Source organism: Oncorhynchus kisutch, linkage group LG9 (genome assembly GCF_002021735.2).
Source record: "Oncorhynchus kisutch isolate 150728-3 linkage group LG9, Okis_V2, whole genome shotgun sequence".
NCBI classification, from domain to species: Eukaryota; Metazoa; Chordata; class Actinopteri; order Salmoniformes; family Salmonidae; genus Oncorhynchus; species Oncorhynchus kisutch.
Window position 1 is genome coordinate 24,362,933 of NC_034182.2, and position 25,693 is coordinate 24,388,625.

The 25,693-nt window shown below is 41.6% G+C and overlaps 1 protein-coding gene across 1 annotated transcript; it reads right to left on the reverse strand.

Annotated features, from left to right (window-relative positions):
• Window positions 1-522: 522 nt before the first annotated feature.
• vax2 (ventral anterior homeobox 2) lies at window positions 523-24,465 on the reverse strand. Its single transcript, XM_020490709.2, has 3 exons — window positions 23,387-24,465; window positions 19,497-19,684; window positions 523-3,353 (listed from the first exon to the last, which is right to left on the reverse strand). The coding sequence occupies exons 1-3, from the start codon at window positions 23,634-23,636 to the stop codon at window positions 2,859-2,861; spliced, it is 933 nt and encodes a 310-aa protein (XP_020346298.1). The 5' UTR covers window positions 23,637-24,465; the 3' UTR covers window positions 523-2,858.
• Between the last annotated feature and the right edge of the window lie 1,228 nt (window positions 24,466-25,693).

Below are 25,693 nucleotides of genomic sequence, written 5' to 3' on the forward strand. Positions count from 1 at the left end.
ATCCTGGTTCTCTACCTCTGTTGTCATTTCAATGGCATTTGAGAACATGTTTGAAACTTGGAATGAACACACTCCTAGCTCCATTCGACCAACTGACTCGAGAAATAAGCTCATCAACTACGTCTGCAGCAGATGTGATGTCATTGAAACTACTACTCAACAAAACTGCAGACAGACCGTGGGGTTAAAACTTGAAAAAGTACTCTACTAGAGGCTGTGAGCAAGCGATTAGGTGGCATTCTCTCTGAGGCTCTTTACTGTGTCGCCACCATGCTAGATACAAGGACCGCTACTTCGATGCAGACAAGAAACAGGGTTTACGTGAAATGTTACATACACAGCTGGACAAGATGGAAATGGACACAGTGACAGTGCCCACCGAGGAAGAGAGGCCACAGACGGACAGACTGAGCTGAAACTTCAATGCTTGACATGTATGATAATCCTGGTTGAGCATGAAACGACTGAACAAATGAACAACGAAACAGCACAGCAAGTAAGTGAAAGAAATAGGTTTTGATTATGTTTTACTGGTAATGGGAACATACGTAAATGCCAACAAAATAACTTTTTCGTTAGTGTGTGTGTGTGTGCGCGTGTGTGTTTAAACTATTTAACTGTACAAGAATGCTTCAAAGGCCGCTAAAATATTAAATATCGGTTATCGTATCGGGTTTTTTGTCAAAGAAAATATTTGACATTGGTATCGGCCAAAAACGTAATATCAGTGTATCCCTAATAAACGTTAGGCTTAACATGGGAAAATTACGACCAAACACTGTAGCCTAACCTCAGCGTTCATTTGTGAAGATGAGGTTGGCCATTTTTTATTGATGTCATCATGTAGCAACCAGGGACCTCACGAGAAGAAGAGAGAGAGACATCTTGAGCCCCCTATCTATGTGGCCTATTGTGACTCCATGAAGAGAGTCAACTGACCTTAAAAGCAAGCCGATATGACTTAGAGAGTTCAAATATGAATGGCCAGAGCATAGGGAAATAGCCAAATCAAAACATGTGTCCTCCTGCTTGTGTATGTTCAACAACTGAATCCAGAACCTGTAACTAACTCTTAAGCTGTCTTTTAAAATTTGACCAGACAAGTCAGTTAAGAACAAATTCTTATTTACAATAACGGCCTAGGAACAGTGGGTTAACTGCCTTGTTCAGGGGCAGAACGGGATTTGATCTACCAACCTTTGAGTTACTGGCCCAACACTCCAAGCAATAGGCTACGTGCCACGTCAATGGGTAGTGGGTAGTCCGAATCCATTGCATTTAAAACTGTACCTATGGGAGAGTGACCGTAGGGAGGATTAGTAGTGCACTATATGGGGGAAAAGGGTGCCATTTGTGATACAACCTGTGAATATCTGATATCTCAAGATCTTAAATAACTTTCATGAGAACAAACTTTCAACCAGAAAAAAAGGGCGAAAAATGGAGAAAAGCTTCTAGGAACATAAAGTGCTTTATATCAAAGTTAAATGAATGGAAATCAAACAATGGATGAGTCTTGTGCACGGGAGAGTGTCTGGGAGGGAATAGCCGAATACCATTGTTAAATAATAACAACAAGAGAAGGGGAAAAAGAAGCAACTGGCTTTGAAAGTACCAATCTGAGAAAACATTTACATTAAAAACAGTTAAAAAGCGATGACGCGTACTGCATCCTGTGTGTGTTGACCTATCAGAACATCACACACAGAGTTCCATGAGATAAGGAGAAGTATTGATATGGACCGGTTAGGTAGGAATTGTCTGTCTGTCTGTCTGTCTGTCTGTGTGTGTCTGTGTGTCTCAGTCTGTGTGTCTGTGTCTGTCTGTGCACCAAACCTAGGTGATCAACATTCAACCACAAGAGAATGAGTGGTGAATACCAGGTGATGCGGTAGTATACGTACCGGATAGATGGGTTGCATTTTATGTACACTAAAAACAAATACAAATCCCCCACCCCCCCATGATGATAAACCCTTTGTGTTCCAAAACATTCTGAGATTATCTGAACGGGGGTCGTCAGGGTAACCTGCTTGCTTTAAACTAGAGAGTAGTCTCTGTAGCCAATGGTAACGCATACTGCGGGCAAAGTGATACTGCTTCACTGGTGAATTACATATCAAGAGTTCATCTCATGGGAGGGGATAAAAGGTCAGTGGGTCAAGCTCATCAGGTTGACCTCGAATTTACTCCAGTTAATTGTACGACAAAACAACGTGAGGGTGTAGCGCAGAGCAGAGATGAAACTAACAGCGCTATCGCTAACCCATTACTTTGGCGAGGACATATCCCCAGTACCTTTTCTTTTTATATTTCTTAGCATGGACTTGACCTAAGACTAGCTTTAGTTTACACACCATTTGTCCACATTTTAAAACACACACAGAACCAACCAAATAAAGAATTTACAGGAATCCGTGTTGGACACTATACAATACGAACTAATATTAGAAACTGCTAAAGTGTATGATTATTTTACTTAGAACGTTCTGGCAGAAAGCTGCCAGACATGATGATTTTGCTGGGAAGTATGTAATGTATTGAAGGGGTAACTGGTTGCACTCCTTGTAATGTAATCTATAGACGATATTCAGTAGCAAGTAGCTGGAGAACGGGTGGGTACAGGGTGCAACCAATGACAACACGGCTGCGCAAGGATAGCCCTGCTCCTTCTGAGGTGCACCTCCACCCAGCTGTCTGTCTGTCCATCCTGGTCAGCCAATCTTGGACAATGATGTTGGTGATCCAACCAACGACGGACAACAATGTTGGTGTGTGGATAGGTGGTGGTAAACCGGATGGAGGGAGAGAGGGGGGAGTCATCCTAACCCCATCCCAAAACCCCAAGTAGCCGCCCCTTAGGAAACTGTCTTCTTCCCAGTCAGATCGCCATCCTTGGAGATCCTGTCCAGCCGCATGTAGGGTTCGAACGCAGAGGATCCGCACCCATACCCGGATGCCAGTTCATGATGAGCGCCGCCTAGCAGTGGCATGGAGAAGCACAGTGAGTGCGACGGCGGCACGCCCAGACGCGACGAGGGCGGAGTCCCACCCAGGGAGGGCAACGACAGCCCAAAAGTCCCGCCCATCCCATGAACGCCATTTCTCGGTGGTGTGCTGCTACCCGGCGAGGAGGAGGAGCCTCCGGGGCTGCCCAAAAGAGAGCCGTTTCCTGGGTGGTGGGTGCCCAGTAGGGGGTTGGGGGGCTGGGCGGAGAGGAGGCGCCCCTGCTCAAGGAGGCGCAGGATGTTACAGGTGGCCAGCGACTCGGAGGTGGAGGAGGAGCGCTTGTCAGAGTCTTTGGTTGTGTCTTTCTTCTGCTTGGTACGACGGTTCTGAAACCACACTTTGACCTGGAAGGACAGAAGAAGGGAGAGAAATGCTAAAGGGTTAAAACATGGTTTTATTAATGAAATGGTTTGGTTCACTAAAACAGCTGACAACAGGGTAAATAATAACTCTTACTTATGTCCCGTTAAAACCATACAAACACATTATATTTTGTCACTTATCCAGAGCAGTTGGGGTTAAGGGCCTTGCTCAAGGGAACATTGACACATTTTTCACCTAGTTGGCTGAGGGATTCGAATCAGCGACCTTTTGGTTACTGGCTCAAAGCTCTTAACTGCTAGGCCGCCCCAGACTCTTTCTCACCGATCAGCTTAGCCATCATTGGATTTCAGTTAATTCTGTTAATGAAACTTTAATCCAGAAGTTGTAAAAGATCACATTTTCAAGGGAGTCTTTGTCAAGAATGCAGCTCCAAATTGAGAGAGTTACCAAGGACATTACTAAAAGGCTTTCAGTGGAGGCTAAGGTAAAGCACATGACATGCCCACAGTATGCACACGTTGGTGACACACAATACAAAAGTGCCTCGCCATCCATACACCCACAGACACAAGCATCATACATACAAAGGCAATCCCAAGTACACCACATTGGATCAACACTCTTGTTTTCCTGACTGGGTTTGACCACGATTGGATGGTTTTACCCTCATCTCTCTCACTAAGGTGCCTGATAGAGACTGGGGGGAGGAGTCCGTGTGCGATTGGATTGGAATGGGGACATTGTCAGCCAGTGAAAGTTAGAGTTAGTGAATCTGTTTTTTGTCTATGAGTGCAAAGTATACAACACATTTCCCAAGTACGACAGAACTAGAAGCACAGCAATAGCTTTGAAGGGAATATGGGGTGCTGGTGTTTCCTAAACCTGTTTCGACTGAGAGTCAAAGCAAGGACAAAGTGAATTGTTGTGCTGTGCTGTGATAGGTAGACAAGGCTACACAGTCAACTTCTCTACACAGCACACAGCGTGCCATTCGTGAGGGTAGCTCACTGAACATTGACTGTCCTTGTTTCTGGATGTTTCATTGATGCACGAGTGCTTTAATGTATAGCGTGTGTGTTGTAAGAGTTGTAAGGGGGGGCAAGGCATGTGCCACACACACAATACACAGGGAAAGGGGGGTCAGGGGAGATCAGATGATTTTGCTCACACACACGTCATAGGGTGGACTTTAACTCGCCTATGAATTGAATTATCACAGATCTTTGCATGCTCTCACAAATGATTGGCCTTAATAGATTTCTGATTGTGCTGTGACTTGGAGGTGGTCTATGCTTAATTGTACAAACTTTTTTTGAGTCACCCTCCTCCTGTGATTGGAGGACTATGCTCTCTCTTTCGTTGCAGTTTTCGCCCTCTGCCTCCTTTATAACCTGGAGCAGGAGAACAGGCTGTCGGTCCAAACAGCGAAGGTCTGAGCTGCAGCGCTCTGGTCGGAGCCAACTCTTTGAGCCAATTTATGTTTGATCCGAAAATGTGGTCGGAGGCGCTTTATGGATGGTGTGACGCAGGCCTCATGCTCTATGCTACGTCGCCGTGCTCCTCTCAAATGTTGTAACAATGCGGAGGGCTCCGTCTAGCTCCGCATTTGCATGATTGGTTGACGGTAGGTGAGGGCGGGAGGTCCTGTGTAAACACAAACTCACATCCTTGACAACTTCCTTCACAACAGCTCTGCTTGGCGAAGCGCAAGAAGTATGAATGCCCTGACTTTTGCAGAGACCATATCACCGCAAATTATATCACCGCGATTGTGGCGCCGCCAGGCAGCTGTTATTCATATTTTTGATCAAGTTTTGCCTGGTGAATTGTATTGCTCATGACACCATCCAATAGGTGACCTGTCATGAACCTGTGATTTGTTGTATAAGAATTTGCCCCAAACATAACGCAAACAGGAGGCATGTATTGGAATATTTGTATTCCCTTCACTGTCATTTGGGTTAATATTGTGGAGTAATTACAATGTTGCTGATCCATCCTCAGTTTTCTCACGATCAAAACCATTAAACTCTAACTGTTTTAAAATCACCATCATTTCCTTCTTCTCCAGCAACTGAGTTAGGAAGGAGGCCTGTATCTTTATAGTGACTGGGTGTATTGATTCACCATCCAAATCCTAATGAATAACTTCACCGTGCTCAAAGGGATATTCAGCGTCTATGTTTTTATATTTATACATCTACCAATCGGTGCAAATCGTTGCGAGGCATTGAAAAACCTCCCTGGTCTTTGTGGTTGAATCTGTGCTTGAAATTCACAACTCTATTGAGGGATCTTACAGATAATTACAAAATTAATTATAATTATTTTATTTTTAAAAATCATGTTAACAATTATTATTGAACATGCAACTCGTGCAATGGAGGAAATCTTCGTGGGCTATACTCAGCCTTGTCTCAGGGTAGTAAGTTGGTCTGTTGACATCTCCCACAGTGTCTCCTGATCCCTCCCCTCAGCCTCCAGTATCTATACTATAATAGTCTATGTGCTGGGGACAGTCTGTTATATCTGGTGTAATTCTCCTGTCTTATCTGGCGTCCTGTGTAAATTTAAGTATGCTCCCTCTAATTCTCTCTCTCTCACCAGTCTTAGTGTCAACAGTGAAGAGGCGACTCTGGGATGCTGGCCTTCCAGGCAGAGTTCCTCTGTCCAGTTTCTGTTCTTTTGCCCATTTTAATCTTTTCTTTTTATTGGCCAGACTGAGATATGGCTTTTTCTTTGCAACTCTGCCTAGACGGCCAGGATCCTGGAGTCGCCTCTTCACTGTTGAGACTGGTGTTTTGCGGGTACTATTTAATGAAGCTGCCAGTTGAGGACTTGTGAGGCATCTGTTTCTCAAACTAGACACTAATGTACTTGTCCTCTTGCTCAGTTGTGCACCGGGGCCTCCCACTCCTCTTTCTATTCTGGTTAGAGCCAGTTTGCGCTGTTCTGTGAAGGGAGTAGTACACAGCGTTGTAGGAGATCTTCAATTTCTTTACAATTTCTCGCATGGAATTAGCCTTCATTCCTCAGAACAAGAATAGACTGACGAGTTTCAGAAGAAAGGTTTTGAGCCTGTAATCGAGCCCACAAATGCTGATGCTCCAGATACTCAACTACTCTAAAGAAGGCCAGGTTTATTGCTTCTTTAATCAGAACCGTTTTCAGCTGTACTAACATAATTGCAAAATGGTTTTCTAATGATCAATTAGCCTTTTAAAATTATAAACTTGAATTAGCTAACACAACATGCCATTAGAACACAGGAGTGATGGTTGCTGACAATGGGCCTCTGTACGCCTATGTAGATATTCCATAAAAAATCTGCAGTTTCCAGCTACAATAGTCATTTACAACATTAACAATGTCTACATTGTATTTCTGATCAATTTGGTGTTATTTTAATGGACAGAAAATTGCTTTTCATTCAAAAACAAGAACATTTCTAAGTGACCTCAAACTTTTGAACGGTAGTGTATATATCTTTATTATTATTTTTTTACATAGAATTAAGCTTAATGATTATGGCTCTAGATTGCAGGAAAATAAAAGCTGTTTCAGGTATTTGAAAAATGCTAAATTCTCCAACCCCACAGCCATCTTCACATACTTTCTGCCCCCCTCAGATTTTTGGGGTACATGACACCCCTACATAGTATTCACATGCTCTGCGACCATCAACGCATCGCCTGTTTATTTTGAGAACCCTGCTATCTAATCCAGCTAAAAAGGGGATATGGCCATTGGTACAGCAGACTGATCACCAAGCGGCTTCCATTTTGCAGCTAGACACCATAAAGTGTTCATGTAATATTATTAACGTTTCACAACAATTTGCTGATTTGACAGTCAGGCAGAATAATGTAAGGATGTGGCTTTGAACATGCCATCTCTCAAGTCAGTGCACACGCTGTATAGCCTAGCCTACACGCGGAGGAGGGGCTATCGTGGGTTGCGTTCCAATGGCAACCTACTCCTTATATAGTGCACTAGAGAATAGGGTTCCATTTGGAAAGCATCAATGATAAATAGGACCTAGCTAACCGAAATGATTAGCAGCAGCATGGCAAGTACAGGACACACACACAACACAATACGACCAAGAGCTGAGCTGCTGCATTCACATCACACACAGCAGTCACAGAGAGGTCATATGTATATAAAACATGCAACCGATGGCAACCACAGGACAGAAACCTCCCCAGTCCCCACCACAACTCTCTCTTTAACATTTACTCACACACATGATCTCTGGTAACCTTGAAGAGAGAGGGGAAAGTATTCAGACACTCTAGGAGGAGGACAATGGAGGTAGAATCAAGAAAAATATTAACTCGGTTAAAGAGTCTGACTGGACAGATGAAAGCTATATGATATAACTGTTGTTTACAGGGTTGGGGTTCATTCCATTTCAATTCAGGAAGTAAACTGAAATTTCAATTCTCTTCAATGCTTTTCAAATGTGGAATTGGAATTCAGTTACATTTCTAAATTGACCTGAATTGAATTGAAATGGAATTGACCACAACCCTGAATAAAACTGTTGTTTACACCTGCGGTCCTGGTGGTTAGTTAAGTCTCAGGACTTCAGGTCACCGTCGTCTCAGCGGTTCCATTAGTATGTGTATAATGAGATTGGGAAGGAATCTTCCCCCGCTGAGAAGGACACTGATGCCACATCTTAGACTTAGAGTAAAGACCTGGGCCTCAATCCACATAGTCTCTGTCTTGTCTTAACCCTCTTTATGTATATAGTGCATCTGCCTAAGCTAAAAACACCACTTCCCACACCAGGGTTTCTCAAACCAAAACCTCAGATGGAGTCTTGTGTCCCTAATGCCTCCCCATTGGGTGAAAACCCACAATCACCGCTCTCCGCATCCTCGGTGGGGCGTGGCTTAGCCAGGGACTGAGATGCGGGGAGGCTGGAGGGGGCCGGGCCGTTCATATTACAGTCGTCCGCTTGAAGAAAAACCCTGGGGTTTACAGGGGACTACTATGGGAGGGAAGGGGGGGGGGGGGGGGAATTATGAAAAGAGAAAGAAAACAAATCTCTACCCTCTCGTACAAATACACTATTGGAAACAAATCCATCCTAATGAGATCCAGGGTTCAGAGCTAGGGCAGAGATTACAGAGAGAGAGAGGGGGAGAGCTGGCATGGCAATGACCTGGATTTGCCCTGCAGCTCTCCCGCTCCTCTCTGCTCTGCTAGGGCACAGCCAGGGCACAGCCAGGGCAGAGCAAGGCTGGGCTGGGGTGGTTAGAACAGAGGTAGGAGAGGAGAGGATAGAGTAAAAGCAGAACATTCTGGATAGCTGGACTGCTACAGGGTAGTAGGCCTGTGTCCACTACTACACACTCCATCTCACAACACAAGGGTTAGAGTAGAGCAGGTAGGGCAAGACAGAGTGTGCAGGACAGAGCTGGATAGTCCTGAGTCCACTAGTACTAAACACTGCCAAACCACAACAACACAAGCAGAAAACAAGCAGGGATGGAGTGGTGTTAGTTTGAGCCACCTGCTAGGGCTAACTAACCCAGGGCAAAGGTCAACTGGGAGTCCATATGTGAGTCTACCGAACTGAAGCAGCTCAAGAGATGGATGTCACACTATTTACAGTCACATCAGCAACGCGACACCGGCTATACATGCAGACAGATAACCGGTGTCATGAATCGTTCTGATTGTGTCTAATGAAGACATCAAACCTACACATCAGAATGATTCATTAGAAAATGGAATGCTATAAAAATAAATATATAAAGGATTAGGCTGGCCAAAATGTGGTAACACTTTTCTCACCCTTTGTGTAGGATGACTTTGTTTCTAAGCCTCCATATAGTTCTTATGAAGGCTTTATCAATGCCATATAAAGCTACTAAAGGCTGTAGTTGTGACCCAATAATTGGGTGTACTAGTGAGAAGCTAGTTAATCTCTTTAAAAGAGAGTCTGTGGGGTGGAAAAGCCTGGCTCCATTAAGCAGGATGGACACCTGCTGACAATATTTCGAACACTTTCTGTGACCCTGGAAGAGGCTCAATGTTCCCCCGCGACCCCGCTGATCCTACACATGTGATGAACATCAGACCGCCTGGCCTCGGTCTAGGAGTACAATGACTTCGTTTTCTATAGCAAAACTGTATGACTGTATGGCCCTTTTCTATAGGAAAACTCTATGGTAACAATGACTTTATTTCCTATAAGAATACTGTATGGTAGCAATTACAAAATGTTCTCTATGGAAACGGTACGGTAATATTGTACATGGGTGAATATGACAAATGTTCCTTTTCCTTCACAGCCCTTCTCTCTCTATCTCCAATCCCACGTTCTGTTCTAACACCTGGGACCTCATCCAAACATGGCCCCAGTTTCAATTTCTAACTCTTACCCCCTATATCTCCTACCCCCTATATCCCCTATTCCTCCTACCCCCTATATCTCATACCTCCTATATCTCCTACCTCCTATATCTCCTACCTCCTATCGCGTCATCTTTTTCACCTTTTTTCACCTGCTCATCCTCTCACCCTCGTGCCCTTGCTCCTTTGCCCTCTTCCCTCCCTCCCTCAATCCCTCCTTTGCATTACTGAAACACATGTCCAGGCAGGTTCAGCCAAGGGTCGACCCCATCTTAGCCACTCACTGGTAGATGTAGCTCCCTAATCCTCCTTAGCGCAAAAGCACTTGGGACTATTATTAGGCCCTCTGCTCCGCGCTCTGTCCCCCTTCCCATCCCGCCCACCGCCCCAGCCCGGGGGTGGGCCAAGCCCTTCGTCCTAAGGTCCTATGATGTCGAGGTTTAGATAAACCAATTCGGCTTGTTGTTCTTCCTAATCCAATGAGATAATTGCGTTATGCTATTTCCCGGTGAATGAAATGAAGGCCTTGCACGCATGCACACACACATCCTTCAAAGAGATTTGTTGCACCAAAAGAATATACATTACGAAAGCGTTTTGTCAAACGTTGTGTCAAATGTGTTGAACGTCAGTTTTACAACCTGAGACTACAAGGCCAGAGTAGGACATCAATCACTGTACATAAAATTCCTTAAACTCTTGATCACACTTTTAAAATAATGAATAGCCCGGCAATGAATAGACAATGCAACAACATTTGTAACTGGTTTAGGCCCACATCTGTCTGTCTCCCTTCCTTCCTAAAAATGTGTCCTACTCTTTCAGCTTTTATACAATCCCTGCCTCTGTCTCGTCCCCTCTCTCATTCTCCTACATCTGTAGGACTACGTAATGCCCTGTGCCCTCCGTGCTCCAGACGACTAGCCAGACAATGTCTGGGAGTTACTGAGAACAATGCACAGCGAAAGACATTCAGATACACACACACACACACACACACACACATACACTACATGGCCAAAAGTATGTGGACATCCCTTCAAATTAGTGGATTTCTCTATTTCAGCCACCGCCGTTGCTATCAGGTGTATAAAATAGAGCACACCGCCATTCAATCTCCCTAGACAAACATTGACAGTAGAATGGCCCCGTACTGAAGAGCTCAGTGACTTTCAACATGGCACCATCATTGGCTGTTGTGAAGTGGAAACGTCTAGGAGCAACAACGGCTCAGCCACGAAGTGGTAGACAACAAGCTCAGAGAACGGGACCGCCGAGTGCTGAAGCGCATATCACGTAAAAATCATCTGTCCTCAGTTGCAACACCCACTACCAAGCTCCAAACTGTCTCTGGAAGCAATGTCAGCAAAATTGCTGTTTGTCGAGAGCTTCATGAAATGGGTTTCCATGGCCGAGCAGCCGCATACAAGCCTAAGATCACCATGCGCAATGCTGGATTGATGTAAAGCTCGCCACCATTGAACTTTGGAGCAGTGGAAAAGCGTTCTCTGGAGTGATGAATCATGTTTCACCATCTGGTAGTCCGACGGACAAATCTGGGTTTGGCAGATGCCAGGAACACACTACCTGTCCCAATGCAAAGTGCCAACTGTAAAGTTTGGTGGAGGAGGAATAATGATCTGGGACTGTTTTTCATGGTTCGGACTAGGCCCTTTAGTTCCTTAAGGGAAATCTTAACGCTACAGCATACAATAACATTTTAGACGATTCTATGCTTCCAATTTAGTGTCAACAGTTTGGGTAAGGCCTTTTCCTGTTTCAGCATGACAATACCCATGTGGACAAAGTGAGGTCCATACAGAAATGGTTTGTCAAGATTGATGTGGAAGAACTTGACTGATCTGCACAGAGCCCTGACCTCAACCCCATTTAACACCTTTGGGGTTAATTGGAATGCACACTGCAAGCCAGGCCTAATCGCCCAACATCCGTGCCCAACCTCACTTTTGGTCTTGTGCCTGAATGGAAGCAAGTCGCAGCAGCAATGTTCCAACATCTAGTGGAAAGCCTTCCCAAAAGAGTGGCAAATCCATATTAATGCCCATGATTTTGGAATGAGATGTTCGACGAGCAGGTGTCCACATACTATGTACATGCATACATACACACACAGAGAGAGACAGAGTCCGAGAGAGAAAGGAGAGAGAGACAGACACACACTCAGACCCCTGCTTTTTGCATCCTTGGTGATAGCACAAGGCAACCAATGAAAGTCCCGACAGCAAAGCAATAAATGAGTGACAGGTTTTTTGTATTTTTCGTATTTTAACCCTTTTTTCTCCCCAATTTCATGATATCTAATTGGCAGTCTTGTCCCATTGCTGCAACTCTTGTTCGAACTCGGGAGAGGCGAAAGTCAAGAGCCATGCGTTCCCCGAAATATTTCAAAAACTATAAGCATTGTACTTGGGACAAATCATTCACTAAACCCTAAACCTCAATTAAATCTTGTAATAAATAATGTGGACATTGAGCAAGTTGAGGATACTAAACTGTTTGGTGTAACCCTGGATTGTACTGTCATGTTCTAAAAATATTGATACAATGGTATCTTAGATGGGGAGAAGTCTGTCCGTAAAAAAAGTGCTGCTCTGCTTTTTCAACAAAACAAGTCCTACAGGCCCTAGTTTTGTTGCACCTGGACTACTGTTCAATCCTGTTATCAGGTGCCACAAAAAGAGACTTAGGAAAATTGCAATTGGCTCAGAACAGGGCAGCACGGCTGGCCCTTGGATGTACACAGAGAGCTAACCTCAATAATAAGCATGTCAATCTCTCCTGGCTCAAAGTGGAGGAGAGATTGACTTCAATCACTACTTGTATTTGTGAGAAGTATTGACATGTTGAATGCACCGAGCTGTCTGTTTGAACTACTGGCACACAGCTCTGACACCCATGCATACCCCACAAGACATGCCAACCAAAGGTCTCTTCACAATCCCCAAGTCCAGAACAGACTATGGGAGGTGCACGGTACTACAAAGAGTCATGACTACATGAAACTCTATTCCACATCAAGTAACTCATGCCAGCATTAAAATTAGATTTCAAAAACAGATACAAATAAGCAACAAAAAACAAAGACACATGCATACAAACACGCGCTATACACACATGTACACATAGATTTAGTGTTATAAATATATGGTAATAGAGTAGAGGCCTGAGGGGACACACTTAATATGTTGTGAAATCTGTTATGATGATATTGATTTTTTAATTATTTTTGTTAATGTATTACTGCTTTTTTTTTGCTGGACCCCAGGAAGAATCCATAATAAATACAAATACACATTTGAAAATCCCAAAATGAGGGTCATTAAAACTATATACCCTTCTTTAAATTATTGAATTGGAATTTCAGTTTGCTTCCTGGTTTGACTGCATTCAACTCCAACTGACCCCAAAACCTGCTCTAGAAGCCCAACTGCTGCTGTTTAAAAAAAAAAGAGACACTGTACTACAGTATATACGGAAACTTTACATAGGCACTGGCGTTATCCCTGGTCCGGTTATTCAACGTGGCTAGGGAAAACTCCTGGCCCCTGCACACATATGGCCACTCATGTACCCGTGGTGCACTAAGACGGTTACTGTGGGTCGGGTCTAAAGAGCTGAGCTCCCCAGAAGGAGAAGTGACAGAGGGATGTTTGTCAGCAGAGAAGGTATTAGTAGGGATGTCTGTATGTATAGGATTCAGACAAGCTGATGTTTCAAAACAGAGGTGTTATGCATCTTTTTTAATATGTCCTCGATCCTATCTCCTCACAGGGCTTTAGTAAGATTAGGATCAGATCCACTCTCTGGGTCTCTGCTCTCTCTATGTCTGTCTGTCAGTCCCGCTGTCTCCGTATCTCTCTCTCTCAAGCGCGAAGATCTAGGGTCAGTACAGCATAGAATAAATGAGCCCTTGTTTCTACAGTTTGTTTCCAGCATTTCATATCTCTGTCTTTATCTTGCATTCAGTTCTGCAGAATACAGGGTTGGAGGTTGCATACCACTCTAGACATGATCAACAATACACACACAAGCACTTACTGTACTTCACACACAAGTCTCTAAAACAAACATGGTTGTGGATGTTAGCAAGCTTTGCTGCCTTGAAAGATCAAAATACACTCAAATGTTTGGCCATAGCTGCTCGCTAAAAACATTTTGTCACTTAGCCTTCCTTCACTTGTCCCAGCCCGGGATTAAACCAGTTTTAAACACCCCCTTCCACCATTAAATCCATGGCTTTTCCACGGATGGGCAGCAGAGAACAATATATTGATACATTGCAATGTAAGTAAAATGGTCCCTGGTGATGGTAAACTCAGTTGGGATGGGAAGAGTGTTGGGTAGATAAAGAGAGGTTTCTGGGCATCTATATGCATAACTGTCTCATTTCCCAAAATCCAACCAGTTTTGAACAATAAAATAACGTAATAGTCAAGTTGAAATAACATGGAAACTATGTTGACGCAACTTCTTTATGTCCAAAGGGGTTGAGAGCCTGTCAGGTGACAGATTATGATATCTTGTCATCATTTAAACAAGAGAAGAAGAAAAACTCATTCGCTTAAGTATTTTGTAAAACATAATTGTTTCAGTCTAGACCATCATTTCAGTCAGAGGGAAAAGTCATTTCAGTAAATGGTGCTAAAAGTGTTGTCCTACCAGGGCCACCACTTACCAATAAGACATCTCCATTCCTCCTAGGGCCACCACCCACCAATAAGACATCTCCATTCCTCCTAGGGCCACCACTTACCAATAAGACATCTCCATTCCTCCTAGGGCCACCACCCACCAATAAGACATCTCCATTCCTCCTAGGGCCACCACCCACCAATAAGACCTCTCAATTCCTCCTAGGGCCACCACCCACCAATAAGACATCTCCATTCCTCCTAGGGCCACCACCCACCAATAAGACATCTCAATTCCTCCTAGGGCCACCACCCACCAATAAGACATCTCCATTCCTCCTAGGGCCACCACCCACCAATAAGATCTCTTCATTCCTCACATTGCAGAATGTATAGCTTATGTACAGCCAAGTTCAAATTAAAAGGTAACATAATGAAAGCCATTAACATTTCTCGATGCGAAAGATAATCATTAGACCCTGTCTACTGTGTGTCTGAAATGGCACCCTATTTCGAATATAGTGCATTATTTTTAAAACAGAGCCCTATGGGGTAGGGCCCCTTTATATAGGGAGTAAGGCGCTGTTTCGGGCACACTCTTAGACTATGGTGTTTTTCAAGCAAGCTGAAAAAGCCTACTCGGTGGATTGATAGACGTAATTGAATCACGTTTAAATATTGGAGGAGAAAGCATGTGGACGGGATGAAAGGGCTCCAAATTGTATGGAGGTATTAACCGAGGGTCAACCCAAAATATACTTGTAAGCTTAAATGTAAAACAAGAGTCTGAGAAAACAACTGACGAAAACCAAGCAAGCATAATTTTGTCATTCAGAATCAGAACCACCCAGAAATGTAATTTGAGTATTTTGCCAGCTGAGTAAATCAGTGCTGCTAAACCGAAAAAGAGGAGTCACAGTCGTAGCAGCTATAGAAAAACCATTACCATGCCTTTATCAATGTATCCCCTGATATAATATGAATTGTCTTAACGGAGAGGTCTTTGAAACACAACTGGTGAAGTCAGTGGATGCTTCATGCTTCGCTGGTCTCAATCATCGTGTTTCAAAAAAAATGTAGAATACTGATTTGCAAATGATGAGAAACTTTCACCAAAGCTCAAGTAACTCCTCTAACTGCTAAAGTAACCAGTCTCCTCCCCTACAGTGCCTGTGAACCGGCAGCGTTTAGCCTGCTAGGAAGGTGCACCTGGCGTAGGCGATACTTAGTAGCCGCGCAGACATCCCAAGACAACCTCCATAGCGTGCCAAGAGTGCGGGGCTCCCCGCCGCGTTACGCGGGAAGGGGGAGCCACCTGCTGGGCTCTGGGGAGAGGCGAGGTGTTTCCTGAGTGAGGGAGGATTTTACTTGAAATGTTATTCATCCCCTCTCAAATAGTTTGCTTTCATGAAGCCCGTGTCTCTTGGTGAACTCAAAGCTTTTACGCACAACTGGTCTGGATATTAACTTTGTTTTTACTGCGAAACTGTTTAGGTTGCCCAAAGCACATTGACACCTCATTGAATAAGTTGTCTTACATGAGGCTATATTATAAGGATGGCTTATTCATGTCATACCTATATCTAAACAAACCGTTTGATGTTTAGCCTATCACGTGAACGAACAGCAAAATAAGGACATTATCATATATCTTTAATGACATTTTGGCTAAATGTAAATGCAGCCTGTAGCTCGTTGCCTGTGGAATTTTGATAGTGACCAAACATATTCGAGTTACATGTTTGTCAACGCCTATATCCCGAAACACTAGCGCTTAGGAATCCGTCAACTTTGGAACAATAAAGTATTTACGTGAATGACATCACATTCCCCACTGGAAAAAAACGTGTTTTCAAGTCATTTCAACAACAACCACAGCAACAACAAAAATGATTGAATGTGATGATGTTCGATTCAATTTGGAATGCTGATTGGATTTGCAAAAAGTAATCAATAAAGGCATTTCGTATAAGGGAATTTCGTATATTTTTCACTAAACTTTTAACGTAAATCCAATTAAGTGACATTTAGTTGTTGATTTCACGTTGAATTCACGTTAGTTGGCAACTCAACCAAATGTAAATCAAACTAGATGTTGAACTGACGTCCATGCCCAGTGAGTGCAATATCACAGGTCAACCCCCAATGAGGTGTGCCTTTGATAACTTAATAAACATTATAAAAACGACATGTTTTAAGCCCAATGAAGCCTTTCGTGACCGAGATTTCGTGCTGGTAAACACGGAATATAAAATAGGCGCTATATGTTACAGCACAAAACATACTTGGCTAAATTAGGCTACATGTTATTACGTTGTTGGATGCACTAAGGTTCAGGCTAAGAGCCTATTACATTTACTCGATTACATTTTGATATTAAATGTCTCAGTAGGCGCAAAGTGAAGAGCCGTTTGATGTAAACACTCTTTGCCGTTACCAAACCATGCAGAGGCCCACATCTACATAGCTAACAGCAAAAATAGGATTTGTGATAGCCTTGGGTTGAAGTTTACTGGAATATTGTGCTAGATACTAGATATAACATTAAACGTTTTGTTTAGTTGGATAACTTGGTGTGACTTTACTTCGAAATATATTGTTTGTTTGGATGCCAAAGTAGACATGTTGACAATAGTAATAGGTGAACATCCTCTCCTCCAACAGGCCTATGAGGCTGCTTGGACACTACAGAATCAGAATGTTGTGGATACAATGTATTGCATGGTGCTGTAAAATGAACTTGACTCTGACTGGAAATATTTGGAGAGGATGAATACGAATGAGGTTGCCAAAATGCACTCAGAAATCAGAGTATATATTTTTTCCCAAATGTGCATTTCAGTTCTCACCTCCTCCTGAAATTGAAGATACAATCGTGTTTCTGACCATCAAAGTATAATGTTGCCTTTAGTTAAGCTGAGTTAGTACTATAAATTATTCATAAAAGCTATTATTACTACGTTGAATCGTACATTTCACGACCACTCTCTCAAAACCGATAAGCAATAACTTTTCAAATGGCAATGCTTTAAAACGCACTGTAAGTGGACCTGAAAATCAAATCACTGGTTTGACTCGTTTTAAAGCCTTGAATACCAGCAACTCATAAAGACACAGCTAAGAGCCTCGAGGCCTACTCGAACTAAGTGAAAATAGAAACTCTGAAATTGAACTTCACCGAAACATAAAAAGTGAAAGCTTTTAGAAACGACAGAATGATTAATCGCCTAATGTGGTTGTTCTTTGTTTTCGTTGATTAGGGCCTATATGCAAATTTTCTCCTGGGACAATTCAATGTTGTAAATGATCAAAACAATCCAAGCAAAATATATTAGCAGACGAAGTTCACAATTTCAATGGACACAGCTTCAAGAAATTGCTCTAAAATGCTCCAACACCTTCTGGGTATTGTTTTTAACAGCCTCCAAATGAAATATTTTTTTGTTTTTCCCTTTATTTATTTAACTCGGCAAGTCAGTAAAGAACAAATTCTTATTTTCAATGACGGCCTAGGAACAGTGGGTTAACTGCCTTGTTCAGGGGCAGAACGACAGATTTTTACCTTCTCAGCTCGGGTATTCGATCTTGCAACCTTTCGGTTACTGTGCTAAATTATGACTGACAATATTGCCTATAGAAATATGTGATTATTATAGTTTTAAACAATCTGAAAGAATATCTGGGTAAGCTGTAGGACCTATAACCGATGTATTGCTGCCACCCAGTAACCTATATAGCCCCATACATTCTCTTTCCCCTAAAAAGTGGTAGAAATAGGCCCCTCCCACTGACAGCCACTACTATGCCCTGAAGAACGTTGCATGAATGTGGCTGCTTGCGTCCCAAGGGTATTAGCTTGCTTTCCTCGTCTCGTCTCCTCTCCATCATTGCCATTGATCTGTAGCGGTTATCAATTCGCTGGACAATTGTCCATTTTTATCAGCTATGTTGGCTACAGCTAGCCTATGTGTAATTGTTCCGTTTTTGCTGTATCTATAGAATATGTGGATTATGTGTAAATTCTTCGTTTAGATATTCTGCCTGTATAAATTCAGTTTTGTGTTTAGCACCATTTCACCAGGTCAAAGTCCTGGTACATATAAATGTACGTGGCGAATAAAGGTGATTCTTAACAGTGGTCAGGGAGATGCAGTTAAACTGGAGGCTACTTGGTATTGGTAACGGTCCTTTCGACAATAGGGCCTACAGCGTATTTAACAAGTGGTTTCATTCACACGAACCCTTTCAATCTTTCATTTTTAGGAATGGATTTATGGACGACACATTGCGTTTAGGTCTAGCCTACTAAATGTATTGTGGAAATGATGTTAACTTGACATGTAACTAGTTTAGTTATATAGACATAACTCGTATAATTGGATCAGAGGCAAAGTAATGCATCAGTTGACATAACAAATGAGGCCCTATTCTTTCACACCATGTTGTGTGTTATTCTCCATCCTTGCTCAATCATTCATGTGGAGGGCACTGGCTATAGCAGCCTAGCCTACATCCATCTGTCCCTTGTTACTGTTGTCTAGACTAATGTTTGTTTTATAGGCTACAACCCACGGGTATCTACAACCAAAAAGTTTAAATAACACAAAATACCTGTTATTATTATTAGGCTACTATTAGTATTGAATACTTACTGGAAAGCATCGAGGTGGTTATGTTGTTTGGTTTATTTACATGAGACGTCTGGCGATGGAGCTACTGTGAATTCCCGCTAAGAAAAGTCAGCACTGACAATATGGACTCATGGATAGAACCCAAGAATGGAACCCTTGCGCAAATCCTAGCCTATATCATGATGACCATTGGAGTTTCCAAAAAAAGACATTGGTTATGATGTTAGATGTACACGTCGTGCTTTCTCCTTAGTAGATGAATCTCCATGACAAAAGTTGGGTGTAAAAACATCAGACATTATAGAATGTGACTGTGCACAGCGATGAGTTATCATGATAGCCTTCCTTAAAAAAAGCATACCTTTCAATCTAATATATAGGCCTACAATGGGGACTCAAGGTTACCTATACAAGTTGTCTTTATTGGCACAATAGGATATCAATATATTATCGATAACGCACCACTTCTGAAGAAATAGGCGTACACTGTCAAATGATGTATGTTTCTTACCTGTGTTTCGGACAGGTTCAGCTGCCTCGCCAGCTCAGTGCGCTCGCGGCCGACTACATACTGGCAGCGCTGGAACTCCAGCTCGAGTCGGTAGAGCTGCTCGGCGGTGAATGATGTCCGCGTTCGTTTTGGCCTGTCGAGGTCCAGACCCTTTGGCAACACTATCTCCCGGATGGTTCCCTTGGCATCTGTGGATATACAGCCAGACACCGTGTGTGAAATGTCCCAACGTCGTATTATAGTTGCACATACTGTAGTAGCCTACCAATGTCATTATTTTTTGTATCGACCAGGAAGATATTGTTAAACATTGTGCTCCTACGCAATATATATAATAATAATAATAATCTATTGACGTGATCATTGTTTTCAGTATGAGGACATTGGCATCTAGTTGTCTTCCTTGGAAATATAGGCTAGTCAAGTTTGTAGTAAAAAATAAATAAAAGGGGAAGAAGTAATAGATGGATAATATATTGTAAGAATCACAATATCCCTAAATAAAACTCAATGCACCTTACAGAGATAACAGGCATATCCGTTCGTTAGATAGATAGATAGATATCACGCGTAAAATGCCTTAAAATAGTTCTTCCATATTTTCAACTGAGAGTAGGCTATGGTCCTATAGTGTGCTGCAGTATGTAATGGTCCTAGAATCCACCCTGGAGAATATAGTGTGCTGCAGTATGTAATGAACTGGACATAAGTAATTTTTTTATTGGAGAATGGGCTCCCTCTGAGTTTCACACATTCACCATAGTAGCTTGCTTTTTTGTTGTTGCCGTGTTTGGGGAATATTCTCAAAAAGTTATAGCCAGAACAATGAGAACTGAAAGATACTTCCCTATCCCATTATTAAATTATAGGCCTACCGGTACGTAATTGTCTGTCTCAGCGCAAGTAGGCCTACATTTTTGGAGAGCATGTTCTCAGAGTTATATTTCAAATTAAATCTCTGCATTTGCCATGAGTCCTAGAATCCACCCTGGAGAATATAGTGTAACCGGCTAGTTGACGCATCAGTACACAACGTTAAATATAGACATTTATGGGACAACGTGAAATCATTTTGTTCAGTAAAACATCATGAAATGTGTGTTTTTATATACAAGTATGGAATATGCCTAAGATGCTATTTATGCAATACCAAAAACCTTTTAAGTGCAAAACATAGACTAACCAAGCTGGGTCCCACCATAAAATAAATATGTCAAAGGAGCAGTAGCCTAGATCTGTCGAATCATGTGGCGTCTAAATCTATTTCAATTCCTCAGCAAACTTAAATTGAATCAAAGTTATAGAAGATATAACAAATCTGAATTTCTTGAAATAATAGAACATTATATAGGCGTACTGCATCATGCGTAACCACCGTATACTATTTGAAGGGTTGTAGGCTATACGTAGGGCTTATGTGGTTCATTCACATACGCCCTACAACCAATATATTGCACATTTCATGAGGAAATAGCATCTATAGGGCCTATACGGCACGGTCTCTGCGTAGAGCTTGTCTACCTTCCATGCAAGCATCCATGGTGTTAGCACGAGCTATAGAGACCCGTTCCAACATTGTGCATATTTATAATTTCTAACTAAACATCTACTCATTCATAATACCCAATATTAAAATCCTCAAAATGTACAACTTTGCAGCAGGGCCTTTCAAACGGTTTGCACGCACATCGAGACTTTGCACATAAGACAGACCGCCTGACCTTTCTCTGACCTCGGCTTCTCAAGCGGTACCTAGCGCATTCAATCATCAGCTTTAAAAACAAATAGTGACACCGGGTATTGCGAGCTTGGTGTCCCGAGCAACTCTGCCAAAAACGCTCAACTCGCCCTCACCACATCTAATCAATCTCGGTCTACCGCCGAGGCCGTTCACTTCTACAATTACCGGGCTTTCTGTTCAGATTCAGCCCCGGGGCACGCGCAATGAATTCAATTATGTAGACCTTTCCTGTAGGTGATGTGTATGATTATCGTTGTTCAAATGAAAGGTTCATTTATACATTTGGTGAAAATCAAATGTGCACAAATAGGGGGGTAACTGTTTTTTGTAAGAAGATAATATTAATTTATCTGTGTTTTTGTGGGCTAATAGTTTGGTGATTATAACTGATATATGGTGTTACGGTATCCATGACAAATCTATCCGGGTAAGGGGCATGGATATGCTATTTTAGAAATAAGTGGTCAACTTGAATATTATGAATAGGCCAACAAGTTCAAACGTTTCAAAAATAAACTGTTTTTTTCTGCTCACTATGACTATTTACTTAGAAAGCCATATTCATAATTGTGATATTATCTCACTAAGGATTAAACAACAAACAAAAAATGCATTTACTTTAGGGTTTGTTGACATTGACATTGTAATGCATTTTACAGCCCTGACTAAAGAGCAGTGCAAAGAGACGTCATTACGCTCTGAACAAAACTATTGAGTTGCATTAAATTCATTTATATTCTAAGTCAGTCAGTCACATAGCCTATAACTACTATAGCCTATTTGACATGCAATAATTATTTTATGTCATTTTGCACACACCTTTAACAATTTCACATGTTTTATAAACAGTTTTTTTTCTCTTTTACAAACTGTTTCTTCTTATTCTTTTCTGAAAATGCATACTCCTGGAACTATTTTACTATATTTTAATACGCAATAGGAAGGTAATTAGTAATATAACAAATATGGCATGGTGTTGTTTTGTTATGAGAAAGGAATGTTGTTGACGGGATCCCCCCCCCCCCCCCCCCCGCCCGCCCCACACACAATGATTATTGTCATAATTTACTACAAACTATTGAACCATTATTGTCATCATGGCGCATACACTTCCAAGATTTTTGGACATGGTGAAATAAACTATGGAGATATCAGTTGTGTGACTCATGCATAGAGTAGGCCACTAATTACACAAGTATATATTTGGAAATTGAAAATAGTAATTTGTGTTTTGTTTCATTCTCAACACATTTAAAAAAGAAGAAGTTGTAGATCCTAAGAATCACAATATATATATATATATTATATATATATAGCAATATAAATATATACAATAGTTAAAATAACTATTAAGTTAGTCTACACATTTTGGAGAATTCCATCCAAAGATGGCAATAGGGCTAGAAAGGTGGGGCTCAATTTATTTTAATCAAAGAGGGCATGGACAACATATTGCTTAATTTTGAGTAATAATACCTTAACTCAAACAAAGATAAAAATGAATAAACCCACACAGAAGGACACATGATGGTTTGTGTGTTTTTTTAAAAGTAGTTTGTTTGCCAATAATTACTTATAATTTGTTGATTCATATAGTACAAAGCAGCTACATGTTATCATTATCTCTAAGCTCTACTGTACATTTTAATCTCAGATGTTCATCATTTTCATTCAAATTTCGTTCGAATTTTTTTTTCTTCTAAGTATAGCAAATTTGTTTCAAAAAGGTATCAGGAGCCAGAATATAGGCTAGCTATATATTCCTTTTCTATATTGGACATATATAGTATTATATCTTCATCTGCATATGAAATACCTTATTTGATTGTATTTACAATAAATCACTGCAACTATGTTTATTTGTAAGCGTAAAAGTATTATAGTAGAAGTAGCAGTGTAGTAACATGGCCTAGTAACCTAGTAGTAGTAGTTGTTGTAGAATTAGGCTATTAGTAGTTGTGATTGCAATAGTGGTATATTTGCAAATGCATTACATATTTTAAATTAATTTAATGGAAATTCTCAAATATTAAGAATGATAAACACCTGGTTTTGTTCAGTAACGTATGCAAGACAATATGTGCCCTCTTTTTGCAATATAGATAACAATTTTCGCCACAACAATAATACATCATATTTCGTTACTAACCTCGAACTAAAATCCTTCGGCAGTAGTCTGGGTCCACTCCTAAAAGTTTATCATGTCCGTCTTCACTGGAGGAGGTCGGGGTGGAAGCCGATGTACCCGGGGTATCGGTTGTGCTCTGCACCGGCGACCTGCCCCCAAGTTCGGTATGGCATTTGTCTATCCCGTCACGGCACTGAGAGTTGGATCCAAGGCGGTGGTTGTTGCGATCCTCGGCGATCTCATCGCCCATATTCGTGGCTTGATCGAACATCGATTTGAATATTGGTGTATAGATCTTCTGTATTCTTCACCTCGCTATTGGGCAGTTATTGCTACTCGTTGCACCTTTAAGTCATTTGCAATAGTTCTCTTCAGCTGTGGTGAGGCAGACCATGCCCCAGAGTAGATCCAGTTAAAAAACAGAACCCGCCACGCCGACCTGGGATGGAACCGAGCTGCACTGCAAGTGTCTCGGCATGTTTCAGCACGATTTTGCGATCCGAAGTACAGGAGAGAGATCGTGGATGGTGGTGAGAATGAGGGGGCCCTTTGGACAAGCCTAGGGTCCCTCCTCAGCTATAGGACCGCGCTAAATCTAACATGCATGTTGTACGTACAGTAAGTGTATAGTCTACAAGGGGAGACCAGATCTATGACCAAAGAAGCTGGGAGGTGCTACACTTGCTCACCCACATATAAATAAAATGAAAGACGAGCGCGTAACCAGCAGAGGAACAGTCTCAGCCTCTGTACAGCACAGTCAGTTCACTCTCTGCATTCAGGAAATGACACTTTTTGTCCTATAAACCTTGCACCCCTGAGCATGGGCTTGAAATCAGTTAATTTACCACCGTTTGAGTTGTTGGTTTCGGTGGAGCTGTCTTGACGTGGTCACGGATGTTGGGTTGTTGGTGGTCTGCTCGGGGTCTTCTTCCTTTGGAGAGCGCAATTATGTATGTGTAGAGAATGTTGAGGAGGGGCGTTCAAACAGGGGAAAGGGTCACATACGGACGGTGAGGCATAACGAACCAAGCGAGGCTTGACCGAGCCATTAACTGTGTGTAGCCTAGAAATCTTGTATGATTGTTCAGATAATCTTTGTGGCGATAGTTTTGCTTTGTCTTGACGGTGTGACAGTCATATGGACAATAATGTTGTGGCAGGGTGCACTTTAAAGAGATTGTCACCCTCAACGTAATATCCGGTTTGCTCGTCTTTGATTGGTAAACAGACAGATCAGTCCGTGTACGTTCCAAGAAGTGTATAAGGCCGAAGAACCCTTCACTGTAAAAAAAAAATATATATATATATATATATATATATTATTATTATTGAGTAACTGGTTCCACAGCCTTTTTTGTTTACTCAACACTTCGGTCCAATTGTTAACTGAACCTAAAAAAATATTTGGCCCAACTTTAGAAAATGTAGGCAAAAATTAAATAAACTTAAAATGTGTTTTCTCAAATTGTATCATATGTTCATTCAACTAGAAATTATTATTTGGGCATTACCTAAAAAAAGGCTGTGGAACTAATTACACAAACACAGTGCTTTGACATACAATGTTTTCAATTTACATATTTGACACAAGTTAACAAAGGCTACATGATTACACTGTGCATGTTCATTTATACAGTAATGAATATTAAACATGTTTTTACCTGGATTTGAACTCAACCTCTTGGTTCACTCCAATCTTCCTGCTATGCCACCATGTCTGTGTTAATTACTGATTTAATCTATATTGTTACATTTTGCACTTCAAAGTAATATGCCCCACAAGCACTGGACAACAATACAGAAAACCCCCCAGATTGGTGAAATAAGTAAATCAAATAAATGAGAGAATAATCAGATTAACTGAGAATTGACACGCACATGGTGGCAGCGCAGGAAGATCGGAATGGCATGAACTAAGAGTTCAAATCCCAGGAGAGGACATGTTAGATAATAGTTACTGTACAACCTAATCATACATGTCAAATATGTAAGTTGGAAACATTGTTTGTTAAAAGCACTGTGTGTGTATCTAGTTCCATACATTTACTTAGGTAAGATGCTCAAATAATAATTTACAGCTCAATGAACATAGGAGACAAGTTGAGCAAACACATCACTTTTTGACTGAATTTTTGCCTACGTTCGCTCAAGTTGAAGATGAATTTGGGCCAACATTTTTTTTGTTCATCTAACACTTGGTCTGAAAAGGTGAGTAAAAAAAAAAAAAAGTCTGTGAAACCCGCTACTGAATAATAATTAGTTGAAACAACTAGATTTGTATTTATTTATTTATTACGTTTAACAGTGTGCTTTTTATTCTAATAA

Bases quoted from the DNA above. Each gene is read 5' to 3' on its own strand.
- vax2 (XM_020490709.2), bottom strand. From the start codon at position 23,636: ATGTTCGATCAAGCCACGAATATGGGCGATGAGATCGCCGAGGATCGC. The intron at 19,685-23,386 runs GTTAGTAACGAA...GTATATCCACAG, and splicing joins CCGAAGGATTTTAGTTCGAG to ATGCCAAGGGAACCATCCGG. The intron at 3,354-19,496 runs GTAAGAAACATA...CTGTCCTTCCAG, and splicing joins TGAACCTGTCCGAAACACAG to GTCAAAGTGTGGTTTCAGAA.